Source organism: Oncorhynchus kisutch, linkage group LG12 (genome assembly GCF_002021735.2).
Source record: "Oncorhynchus kisutch isolate 150728-3 linkage group LG12, Okis_V2, whole genome shotgun sequence".
Taxonomy (NCBI): Eukaryota; Metazoa; Chordata; class Actinopteri; order Salmoniformes; family Salmonidae; genus Oncorhynchus; species Oncorhynchus kisutch.
The window spans coordinates 4536036-4549641 of record NC_034185.2 but is presented as its reverse complement, the minus strand read 5'-3'; the positions used below and the strand labels follow the sequence as shown (position 1 = coordinate 4549641).

At 44.2% G+C, this 13606-nt stretch overlaps 1 protein-coding gene across 1 annotated transcript in view; it reads right to left on the bottom strand.

Moving 5' to 3' along the window:
* Positions 1–13606, bottom strand: part of LOC109901313 (fibronectin type III domain-containing protein 4-like) — a 69474-nt gene that overhangs the window by 32887 nt on the left and 22981 nt on the right. Inside the window, exon 3 of the mRNA XM_031837949.1 lies at positions 8557–8761. Coding sequence (XP_031693809.1) covers positions 8557–8761 — 205 coding nt within the window. The remainder of the gene's footprint in view (positions 1–8556; positions 8762–13606) is intronic.

Here is a 13606-nt window from a genome sequence, read left to right as displayed (position 1 = left end):
GGAAAGCTACTGAGGATGGCAGCTGACTCTATAGCCACTCCTACTGAAGATGGTAGCTGACTCTATAGCCACTCCTACTGACTCTATAGCCACTCCTACTGACTCTATAGCCACTCCTACTGAGGATGATAGCTGACTCTATAGCCACTCCTACTGAGGATGGTAGCTGACTCTATAGCCACTCCTTTCTATCATATTTTTGTTGTATCTGTCCTCGGGCCTGGAGGGAAGCCAAAGTAATTTCGTTACCCAAGAGTGGTAAAGTGGCCTTTCCTGGTTCTAGCAGCAGACCTATAAGCTTGCTGACACTTAAAAATCATACAATGTGATTTTCTGGATTTTTGCTTTAGATTCTGTCTCTCACCGTTGAAGTGTACCTATGATAAAAGTTTCAAGAGTACAGTTCAAGATGTGTGTGGTTGAGAGGTAAAGCATTATCGTGTGTGGTTGAGAGGTAAAGCATTATTGTGTGTCGTTGCGAGGTAAAGCATTATCATGTATCGTTGAGAGGTAAAGCATTATCATGTGTGTGGTTGGGGGTAAAGCATTATCACGTGTGTCGTTGAGAGGTAAATCATTATCGTGTGTGTCGTTGAGAGGTAAAGCATTATCATGTGTCATTGAGAGGTAAAGAATGATCATGTGTGTCATTGAGAGGTAAAGCAGTATTGTGTGCGGTTGAGAGGTAAAGCATTATCATCCATGTGGATGAGAGGTAAAGCATTATCGTGTGTGTTTGTTGAGAGGTAAAGCATTATCACGTGTGTCGTTGAGAGGTAAAGTATTATCGTGTGTGTCGTTGAACGGTAAAGCATTATCATGTGTGGTTGAGAGTTAAAGCATGATCATGTGTGGTTGAGAGGTAAATCATTATCATGTGTGTTTGAGAGGTAAAGCATTATCATGTGTGGTTTAGAGGTAAAGCTTTATTGTGCGTGGTTGAGAGGTAAAGCATTATTGTGCGTGGTTGAGCGGTAAAGCATTACCATGTGTGGTTGAGGGGTAAACCATTATCATGTGTGGTTTAGAGTAAAAGCATTATTGTGCATGGTTGAGAGGTAAATCATTATCATGTGTGGTTGAGAGGTAAAGCATTATCATGTGTGGTTGAGAGGTAACGCATTATCGTATGTGGTCGAGAGGTAAAGCATTATCATGTGTGGTTGAGAGGTAAAGCATTATCAAGTGTGGTTGAGATGTAATCTTGGACACCCAGCACATCTGTCTACAATTGAAATGGTGAAAGAGCTTGACCTAGACATTGAGAAATTAATAGTCTAATTCAGCTCTTTCACTCTGTTGATCCTGCTAGCCAATCTATTGTCGATCATGCTAGCCTTTCTCTTGTTGATTATGCTAGCCTATCTATTGTTGATCCTGCTAGCTTATCTATTGTTGATCCTGCTAGCCTTTCTCTTGTCGATCCTGCTAGCCTTTCTCTTGTTGATTATGCTAGCCTTTCTCTTGTTCATTATGCTAGCCTTTCTCTTGTTGATTATGCTAGCCTATCTATTGTTGATCCTGCTAGCCTTTCTCTTGTTGATCCTGCTAGCCTTTCTCTTGTTGATCCTGCTAGCCTTTCTCTTGTTCATTATGCTAGCCTTTCTCTTGTTGATTATGCTAGCCTATCTATTGTTGATCCTGCTAGCCTATCTATTGTTGATCCTGCTAGCCTATCTATTGTTGATCCTGCTAGCCTTTCTCTTGTCGATCCTGCTAGCCTTTCTCTTGTTGATGCTAGCCTTTCTCTTGTTCATTATGCTAGCCTTTCTCTTGTTGATTATGCTAGCCTATCTATTGTTGATCCTGCTAGCCACATTGATGATTCACTGTACAGAACCTGATAGACTACCACACCATCATTACTTAAACCACACCATCACTACTTAAACTACACCATCACTACTTAAACCACCATCACTACTTAAACCACACCATCACTACTTAAACCACACCATCACTACTTAAACCACACCATCACTACTTAAACCACACCATCACTACTTAAACCACACCATCAATACTTAAACCATCACTACTTAAACCACACCATCACTACTTAAACCATCACTACTTAAACCACACCATCACTACTTAAACCACACCATCACTACTTAAACCACACCATCACTACTTAAACCATCACTACTTAAACCATCACTACTTAAACCACACCATCACTTTAATCATGAAATAAAGCATGCCACTAAAACGGGACACCTTGGTTTAGGAATGACCATGATTGGCTATAGAGTAGTTCTCCTTCACGTTCATGCCACCATGTCCATCTGTGCTGACTGGGAGTACAGACAGCTATTGAAGCCTCAGTCGATTGGTCAATGCCCCACCATTTTCAGACGCAGCCCAGGACCCGATTTGAAGTGTTTTAGAGTGTGTGTCAGAATCCTGATTACCCGGAGTGAGGTAGAGTTGCTTAAAATGTCACAGCAGCCTGCAGCAATGTGTGGAGAGAGAGAGAAAGAGAGAGAGAGAGAGAGAGAGAGAGAGAGAGAGAGAGAGAGAGAGACTATGCATTTCTTACTTTGTTACCCCAGGAATTATTAGGTTTTATTACATACAGTCGGGAGGAACTATTGGATATAAGAGCAACGTCAACTCACCAACATTACGACCAGGAATACTGTGTTTGGTCCACCACCCAGGACAATGGATGGGATCCCAGCCGGCGAACCAAAATAACGGAGCCGCAGAAGGGACAGACGGAGCGGTCTTCTGGTCAGGCTCCGTAGACGGGCACATCGCACATCGCTCCCGAGCATACTACTAGCCAATGTCCAGTCTCTTGACAACAAGTTAGGAGAAATCTGAGCAAGGGTAGCCTTCCAGAGAGACATCAGAGATTGTAACGTTCTTTGTTTCACGGAAACATGGCTCACTCGGGATACGTCATCAGAGTTGATACAGCCACCTGGCTTCTTCACGCATCGTGCCGACAGAAACAAACATCTCTCTAGTAAGAAGAAGGGCGGGGGTGTATGCCTTATGATTAACAAGACGTGGTGTGACAATAACAACATACAGGAGCTCAAGTTCTTTTGTTAACCTGACCCAGAATTCCTTACTATCAAATGCCGACCGCATTATCTACCAAGAGAATTCCCTTTGATCATAACTGGAAACCACATATCCTGAGGCTGCATTTATTGTAGCTGGGGATTTTAACAAGGCTAATCTGAAAACAAGGCTCCCTAATTTTTATCAGCATATCGAATGTGCGACCCGGGCTGGCAAAACCATGGATCATTGTTATTCTAACTTCCACGACGCATATAAAGCCCTCCCCCGCCCTCCTTTCGGAAAATCTGACCACGACTCCATTTTGTTGCTCCCAGCCTATAGACAGAAACTAAAACAGGAAGTGCCCATGCTCAGGTCTGTTCAATGCTCGTCCCGACCAATCGGATTCCACGCTTCAAGATTGCTTCGATCACGTGGACTGGGATATGTTCCGCATAGCGTCGGACAATAACATTGATGAATACGCTGATTCGGTGAGCGAGTTTATTAGCAAGTGCATCGGTGATGTTGTACTCACAGCGTCTATTAAAACATTCCCCAACAAGAAACCGAATTGATGGCAGCATTTGTGCAAAACTGAAAGCGTGAACCACTGCTTTTAATTAGGGCATGGTGAACGCAAATATGACCGAATACAAACAGTGTAGCTATTCCCTCCGCAAGGCAATCAAACAAGCTAAGGGTCAGTATAGAGACAAAGTAGAGTCACAATTCCACGGCTCAGACAGGGTCTACAGTCTATCACGGACTACAAAAGGAAAACCAGCCCTGTTGCGGACCAGGATGTCTTGCTCCCAGACAGACTAAACAACTTCTTTGCTCGCTTTGAGGACAATACAGTGCCACTGACACGGCCAAAACCTGCGGACTCTCCTTCACTGCAGCCGACGTGAGTAAAACATTTAAACGTGTTAACCCTCGCAGGGCTGCCGGCCCAGACGGCATCCCCAGCCGCGTCCTCAGAGCATGCGCAGACCAGCTGGCTGGTGTGTTTACGGAGATGTTCAATCAATCCTTATCCCAGTCTGCTGTTCCCACATGCTTCAAGATGGCCACCATTGAAGGCAATCAAACAAGCTAAGGGTCAGTATAGAGACAAAGTAGAGTCACAATTCCACGGCTCAGACAGGGTCTACAGTCTATCACGGACTACAAAAGGAAAACCAGCCCTGTTGCGGACCAGGATGTCTTGCTCCCAGACAGACTAAACAACTTCTTTGCTCGCTTTGAGGACAATACAGTGCCACTGACACGGCCAAAACCTGCGGACTCTCCTTCACTGCAGCCGACGTGAGTAAAACATTTAAACGTGTTAACCCTCGCAAGGCTGCCGGCCCAGACGGCATCCCCAGCCGCGTCCTCAGAGCATGCGCAGACCAGCTGGCTGGTGTGTTTACGGACATGTTCAATCAATCCTTATCCCAGTCTGCTGTTCCCACATGCTTCAAGATGGCCACCATTGTTCCTATTCCGAAGAAAGCTAAGGTAACTGAGCTAAACGACTACCGCCCCGTAACACTCACTTCCGTCATCATGAAGTGCTTTGAGAGACTAGTCAAGGACCATATCACCTCCACCCTACCTGACACCCTAGACCCACTCCAATTTGCTTACTGCCCCAATAGGTCCACAGACAACGCAATCACACTGCACACTGCACTAACCCATCTGGACAAGAGGAATACCTATGTAAGAATGCTGTTCATCGACTACAGCTCAGCATTTAACGCCATGTACCCTCCAAACTCATCATTAAGCTCGACACCCTGGGTCTCGACCCCGCCCTGTGCAACTGGGTACTGGACTTCCTGACGGGCCGCCCCCAGGTTGTGAGGGTAGGGAACAACATCTGGGGCCCCACAAGGGTGTGTTCTCAGCCCTCTCCTGTACTCCCTGTTCACCCACGACTGCGTGGCCACGCACGCCTCCAACTCAATCATCAATTTTGCGGACGACACTACTGTTGTAGGCTTGATTACCAACAACGACGAGACGGCCTACAGGGAGGAGGTGAGGGCCCTCGGAGTGTGGTGTCAGGAAAATAACCTCACACTCAACATCAACAAAACAAAAGAGATGATCGTGGAGTTCAGGAAATGGCAGAGGGAACACCCCCCTATCCACATCGACGGGACAGTAGTGGAGAAGGTGTAAAGTTTTAAGTTCCTCGGCGTACAAATCATCAACTCGAAGCACAAGCATTTTGCTACACTCGCATTAACATCTGCTAACCATGTGTATGTGACAAATACATTTGATTTGATTTGAAAGGGGGAGAGAAAGAGAGAGAGGGGTAGCGACAAAAAGATCAGGATAGAGAAAGGGAGATGGGAAGAAAGAGAGAGACTTGGACTCTGTCAATAATGCTGGGAGAACTATGGTAGAGAGGGATAGAGACAGTGGAGGCCCCTGGGAGCGGCTGGGAGAGCAGTCCTGAAGGCTACAGGCACTTAACCAGCCTCACCGGCTCATCAAATACTTTAAGCCTTTGCTCTAGCCTGCCTGGAGTGCCAGATGGGTTTAGTTTGCAGTTTTTTTTATTTAAATTGTGCCAGCCAAGGTCAATCAAGCCCCACTCGAGACAGAGAAACAGAGAGATGCAGAGAGACACAGAGAGAGACAGAGACAGAGACAGAGAAGAGTGCAGGAAGAATAGCAGGGTCGTCCTCTTCAATACGTGGGGCTTCCTGTCTTCTGTACGTCTGAAGGCAGAAAGCTACCTGAGGTGTGTAGGAGTTCAGAATGGTGAACTTACTAAATGACTAGAGTTGACTGTGTGATATTAGGTTGCTTCTGTGTAAATATTTTCCGTCTGGACTTTAATGATTTGTATGTGGGATAGAACGTGATTGGTCTCAGGTAAAACACTTCTGCTCTGTTAATAATGTGTCAATAACAGTGTGTCCTACGCACTGGTAATTAACTGTAACTTACAATGATGTTAAAAAGGCACTGGTAAATAACTGTAATTTACAATGATGTTAAAGGTGCACTGGTAATTAACTGTAAATTACAATGATGTTAACGATGCAGTGGTAATTAACTGTAAATTACAATGATGTTAAAGGTGCACTGGTAATTAACTGTAATTTACAATGATATTGCTGTTGATTTGATTTGATTTACATGATATGATTAAGAACCTCATTAAAACCTCACTACAGACACTGAATCGAGCATTTAATTGAAAGTGCCAATCCCATGGCCCATATTTTGTATGATGAAACTGAAGTCCAAAGTTAGTGTGACTGTACCTTGGTTGGAATGTTAAGGGTCAGGACACAGGCGTCAGAGTTTCCTTGGTTGGAGGGTTAGTGTCGTTGGGGTGTCGTGTCTTTACTATCATTAACTGAAGACTTATAGGTTTTATCAACTATTCTCTGTAATTAGTATTACGCGATCATACTGATTAATCATGTAACTGTAATTAACTAGGAAGTCGGGGCACCAAGGAAAAATATTCAGATTACAAAGTTATCATTTCCTAAAATAACTTTTCAGATATTTTATCTTATCAATTAGTCTTCAAATTAATGAATGATTTACTTTACCTCACGTTCGTCTCATTCCAAACGTCGTAAATTGTTGGTTATCTGCACGAACCCAGTCTTCACTATGGGTCATCCATACATCAATTGTCTTAAATCATTTATTTATTACTAACTAAGTAATTCACAGAAATGCATAAACAAACAAACAAACAAGGTAAATGTGGTTACATGTAATGATAGGGGAATGTGCCCCTAGTGGGCTGAACCGGCATCGCGGCTTGTTAGACAAAAGGGGAAGTGGGGTTCGACTAAGAAGAGTGATAATTATAACAATTGAAATGCTAATCCTTTGCACATGAACGCTCACTCATTCGGGAATAATTGCAATCAATATATATATTTACGCTCAGTGTGTTGTCTTGATCGCTGGTGAAAAGTTAATTTATTTAGTAGAATTGTCCGTCTCTCTCCCTCTCTCTCTGTCGTGGTTATAGTGGATAGTTCAGAGTGACATTCATTCGTTTCGTTATAGAATGAACGTTTCGGGGATTGTCGTTCTTCGCTTTCAATGATGCCGAATTCCTAGCTGCAGACTAGTAATTAATATCAAAGACTTGTTCTTATTCTGTCGGTATCGATAGTCGAAGAGTTTAACCACGTGGTATGGTTAAAAGATTCAGCAATGGCCTACAACCTTTGTCCTCTCATAATGGAGAAAAACATGATCTGCAACCTTTAGCCATCTCGTAATTGAGGTAATCTCGGTCTGCTGATCGAAAACCCGAGTGGGGGTTTTATTCGGAAGGCAGAAAAGGGCTGTCCCAGGACGCCTGACCCTAACTGGGTTCAGGGGCGGTCCTCTGATTTAGTTAACTCCAATCCACTTTTTGAGTTTTCCTTCATTAAACAGTCCAAAATCATATTGTAAAATTGTGTAAACAGTATCATACTCACTCATTCATCTTATACAACAATTAGATGTAAACCTCATATCTGAGGCTATTATATAAACAGCGTTATGGTAATATGGCCCCACCGTCTCCCATGAGCTTCCCCAAGTTGTGACAAACGGACCAATTCGTAGCTGGATTCTTCACCGATCTTTTATACTTTCTCCTGAACATGAAATTTGTTCGTACCTCATGTTCTGTGAGGTGGAAGGATTTCCTTTGTCCTCTATGAAAATCTACTCTGCCTATACTGTGTGTCCATGAGGAGATCCTCAGGAATTTATGACGTCTCTCTGACCACAGCAGCCTAGTTGAAGGAGGCAAGGGGAGGCAGGGAGAGGGGGAGGGGGCTCGCTATACCCAAAGAGGCCAACGTCATGACAGGGATCAGAGGTCAGGGTTACCTTGGTTGGAGCTGTTGAAGAGTGAGGATTAGTGTTAGGGGTCAGGGGTCACCTTGGTTGGAGGGTTAGTGCTAGGGGTCAGGATTACCTTGGTTGGAGGGTTAGTGCTAGGGGTCAGGATTACCTTGGTTGGAGGGTTAGTGTTAGGGGTCAGGGGTCAACATTACCTTGGTTGGAGGGTTAGTGCTAGGGGTCAGGATTACCTTGGTTGGAGGGTTAGTGATAGGAGTCAGGATTACCTTGGTTGGAGGGTTAGTGTTAGGGGTCAGGGGTCAGGATTACCTTGGTTGGAGGGTTAGTGTTAGGGGTCAGAATTACCTTGGTTGAAGGGTTAATGATAGGGGTCAGGGTTTCCTTGGTTGGAGCTGTTAAAGAGTGAGGGTTAGTATAAGTGGTCAGGGGTCAGTGTTACCTTGGGTGGAGGGTTAGTGTTGGGGGTCAGGGTTACATTGGTTGGAGGGTTAATGTTTGGGGTCAGGATTACCTTGGTAGGAGGGATAGTGTTGGGGGTCAGGGTTATCTTGGTTGGAAGGTTAGTGATAGGGGTCAGGGTTACCTTGGTTGGAGCTGTTGAAGAGTGAGGGTTAGTGTTAGGGGTCAGTGGTCAGGGTTACCTTGGTTGGAGCTGTTGAAGAGTGAGGGTTAGTGTTAGGGGTCAGTGGTCAGGGTTACCTTGGTTGGAGCTGTTGGAGGGGAAGCGGTCAGACTTCTTGAGGGTTCTGAAGTGAACCCTCTTGCTGGCCTGACTCTCTCCGTACAGACCAATAGACTGGACCTGGATAATATAGTCTGTCTCCTGGTCCAGATCCCACAGAACACAGCTCCTGCTGGTGGTGTTCACCTCTCTGATGAAGCGCTGGGTGTGGCCCTCCTGCCTCTGAGATATAACACAGAGATATAGGGTAGAAAGGTTTGAGTTGAGATGGAAACTAACTACCTCCCCACAGTCCTCCATGTTCTCCCTGTCTAACTCCCCACAGTCCTCCATGTTCCTCCTGTCTAACTCCCCACAGTCCTCCATGTTCTCCCTATCTAACTCCCCACAGTCCTCCATGTTCTCCCTGTCTAACTCCCCACAGTCCTCCATGTTCTCCCTGTCTAACTCCCCACAGTCCTCCATGTTCTCCCTATCTAACTCCCCACAGTCCTCCATGTTCTCCCTGTCTAACTCCCCACAGTCCTCCATGTTCTCCCTGTCTAACTCCCCACAGTCCTCCATGTTCTCCCTGTCTAACTCCCCACAGTCCTCCATGTTCTCCCTATCTAACTCCCCACAGTCCTCCATGTTCTCCCTGTCTAACTCCCCACAGTCCTCCATGTTCTCCCTGTCTAACTCCCCACAGTCCTCCATGTTCTCCCTATCTAACTCCCCACAGTCCTCCATGTTCTCCCTATCCAACTCCCCACAGTCCTCCATGTTCTCCCTGTCTAACTCCCCACAGTCCTCCATGTTCTCCCTGTCTAACTCCCCACAGTCCTCCATGTTCTCCCTATCTAACTCCCCACAGTCCTCCATGTTCTCCCTGTCTAACTCCCCACAGTCCTCCATGTTCTCCCTGTCTAACTCCCCACAGTCCTCCGTCTTCTTCCTATCTAACTCCCCACAGTCCTCCCTGTTTTACCCCACAGTCTTCCCAATCTAACTATCCACAGACCTCCTTGTTCTCTCTGTCTAACTCCTCACAGTCCTCCCTATCTAACTCCCCACAGTCCTCCCTGTTCTCCCAGTCTAACTTCCCACAGTCTTCCCTTTTCTCCCATTCTAACTTCCCACAGTCCTCCATGTCTAATCCCACATTCTTCCCTATCAAACTCCCACAGTCCTATTCATCGAACTCCCCACAGTCCTTCCTATCTAACTCCCCACAGTCCTTAATGATCTTATTGTTTAACTCCACATAGTCCTCTGTGTTTAACTCCACACAGTCCTCTCTTTCTAACTAACCACAGTCTTCAATGATTTTACTGTCTAACTCCCCACAGTCCTCTCTGCTTTCCCTGTCTAACTGCACACAGTCCTCTCTGTCTAACTAACTCCCCACAGTCCTCCATGTTCTCCTTATCTAACTCCCCACAGTCCTCCATGTTCTCCCCGTCTAACTCCCCACAGTCCTCCGTATCTAACTCCCCACAGTCCTCCATGTTCTCCCTGTCTAACTCCCCACAGTCCTCCATCGTCTCCTTATCTAACTCCCCACAGTCCTCCATGTTCTCCTTATCTAACTCCCAACAGTCATCCCTATCAAACTCCCCACAATCCTCCGTGTTCTTCCTATCTAACTCCCCACAGTCCTCTCTGTCTAACTAACCACAGTCCTCCCTGTTATCCCTGTCTAACTCCCCACAGTCCTCTCTGTCTAACTCCCCACAGTCCTCCCTGTCTAACTCCCCACAGTCCTCCCTGTCTAACTCCCCACAGTCCTCCCTGTCTAACTCCCCACAGTCCTCCATGTTCTTCCTATCTAACTCCCCACAGTCCTCCATGCTCTCTCTGTCTAACTCCTGAGTGCCACAGACACAGACTATGATGAAAAGCCATTGAATAACCATTTAGATGTTGTACAGACTGTCACTAGCGCAGGATGAATGGAAGTACTCACACCTAAACAGACATGAGGCTGTATATGTCCCCTTCTTCAACATCATCATGCTTAGATAGTTTCACGATTCTAACAGAGATGGGAAGTGCCTCTACGACAATAGCAAATAAGAGGATAGTGAGGACAGCCTTGTCTGGTTCCACGCTTTAATGAAAAGTATTGCGATTTACTGCCTTTGGATTAACTGAGGCTGATAGGGTATGTGTCACGCCCTGATCAGTTTCACATGTCCTTGTGCTCGTCTTCACCCCCTCCAGGTGTCACCCATCTTCTACACTTATCCCCTGGGTATTTATATCTGCGTTTTCTGTCTATCTGTTGCCAGTTCGTCTCGTCCCAGTCTCTCTTTTTCTCGTCCTCCTGGTTTTTGACCGTTGCCTGTCCTGATCCTGTACCCATCCACCTGACTACTCTGCCTGACCCTGAGCCTGCCGTCCTGTACCTTGACCTCTACTCTGGATTACCGACCTCTGCCTGACCTGACCCTGAGAATGCCTGCCGTCCTGTACCTTGACCTCTACTCTGGATTACCGACCTCTGCCTAACCTGACCCTGAGCCTGCCTGCCGTCCTGTACCTTGACCTCTACTCTGGATTACCGACCTCTGCCTGACCTGACCCTGAGCCTGCCTGCCGTCCTGTACCTTGACCTCTACTCTGGATTAACGACCTCTGCCTGCCTTGACCTGTCGTTTGCCTGTCCCTGTTGTTACAATAAAACATTGTAACTTCAACACAGTCTGCACTTGGGTCTTACCTTGATACCTGATAGTATGAATTTTGCACATGAAGAGACAAAGTTGTAACCAAAAGCATATGTATCCAATGTTCAAACTGTGTCACTAGTGTTGATATAATATCAGACATAGTTCACTGTACATCATTCATAGGTCTATTACATTTAAACAAGAAGGAGGCTGTGTAACTACAGTATGCACATGTTGTATGTTTAAACATCAGTATGCATAGGTAGTTCCACTACTACTACTACTACTACTACACTACTACCACTATACTACTACTACTATACTACTACTACTACTACTACTACTACTACTACCACTACTACTACTACTCCTACTACGACTACTATACTATCACTACTACTACTACTACTACTACACTACTACCACTATACTACTACTACTACTACTACTACTACTACTACTACTACTACTACTACTACTACTACTACTCCTACTACCACTACTATACTATCACTACTACTACTACTACTACTACCACTACTACTACTACTCCTACTACGACTACTATACTATCACTACTACTACTACTACCACTACTACTAAGCAGGCCTACTACTACTACTAGTACTACTACTACTACTACTACTACTACTACTACTTACACAGAGCATACAGCTACTACTACTACTCAGTATGCACAGTGAGTATGTTTAAAAATGAGTATGCGTAGGTAGTTCCACTATTCTAAGCGTTCTCAAAGCAATCCCACCTGAAAACGACTCTCTGGGAGCTGTGGATATTAACCCTGGAACCGTATATCTCCTGACAAATCAAACGCGTTGGACTTTATTTACATTCCTAGCTGGGGGCGGGGCAGAGTCAAACCTTCCTTCATGGTCATTTATATTAGCATGTGAACCAAGCCTTAGGTATTGCGGAGAAATAGTGAACATGTTAAGGCTTACAGTGCTATATCCATCCACATTATGCATGAATGGTTGTTCTTCTCTTCACTGTATCTATTCTCTCATTATAATTGATACCATCTTCATATTTTAGCATCATTTGAATATTTAACTAATGCTTTGTTGCATTTTTCCGACTGTGAATATTGGCTTTGAAACTGTCATACAATAATGTTGGAATGGTCATCTCATCTGATGCTGGTAACAACTGGTGGTAACCGGTAACAACTGGAATTTTTGTGGGTGAAATCTAGAGCATTCTAGTCATATAATTATATAAATTATATATAGTCATATAATTGAATATTGTAGTTTGGATAATATTTTGGACTGCTATCTCTGCTTCTTGATCATGAGGTGTTTTGAAACTCTTTGGAAAGTTCTCAGACCCTTTGCATTTTTTACACAATTTGTTAAGTTTGCGGGGCGGCAGCGTAGCCTAGTGGTTAGAGCGTTGGACTAGTAACCGGAAGGTCTGTCGTTCTGCCACTGAACAGGCAGTTAACCCACTGTTCCCAGGCCGTCATTGAAAATAAGAATGTGTTCTTAACTGACTTGCCTGGTTAAATAAAGGTAAAAAAAAAAAAAAAAAAAATTAAATAAAATTTTTAAAATAAAATAAATATCAATAAAAATAAATAAGTTACACTTGTTAAATAAAAAAATCCTTAGAAATCTAAACACCCCATAATGACAAGGCAAACATGTTTTTTTAGAAATGTTTGCTACTTTACAAAAAAAATTGAAAATAGCTGTGCAGCGATGCTTCCCATCCAACCTGACAGTGCTTTAGAGGATCTGCAGAGAAGAATGGAAGAAACTTCCCAAATACAGGTTTGACAAGCTTGTAGCATCAAACCCAAGAAGCTGGAGGCTGTAATCGCTGCCAAAGGTGCTTCAACAAAGTACTGAGTAAAAGGTCTGAATACTTCTGTAAAATGTGATATTTCAGTATTTTAGTTGTAATGAATAAAGCTCTGACTAAGGCCGTGAGGCCGATACGTGAAGCTTATTGAAGATCAGTGACCAAGAGCAGTGTGCGGTTCCCTTTTCCCCACATCTTGTTCAACTGTTACCACACACCTGCAAAAAAAAGATGGCTCAGATGTGTGAGTGCTTCTTGAAATTTTGAGTTGTAATGAATTAGCATTTTTTTAAAATTATTATTATTATTTTTTTGTCTTTGTCATTATTTGGGGGTATATTTTGGTGTGTAGATTGATACAACAACAAAAAAAGTTGGGAAAAGGCTGTAACATAACAAAATGTTTAAAAAGTCAAGGGGTTTGAATACTTTCTGAATGCATAAAGTATTACAGTAGTAAACATGCAGTGTATATATACGTCTGTATTCACCTTAAAACACATCAGACATTTAGCACATAACATACTGATGTAAACAGAACCTCTACAACAATGACATTTAGCACATCACATACTGATGTAAACAG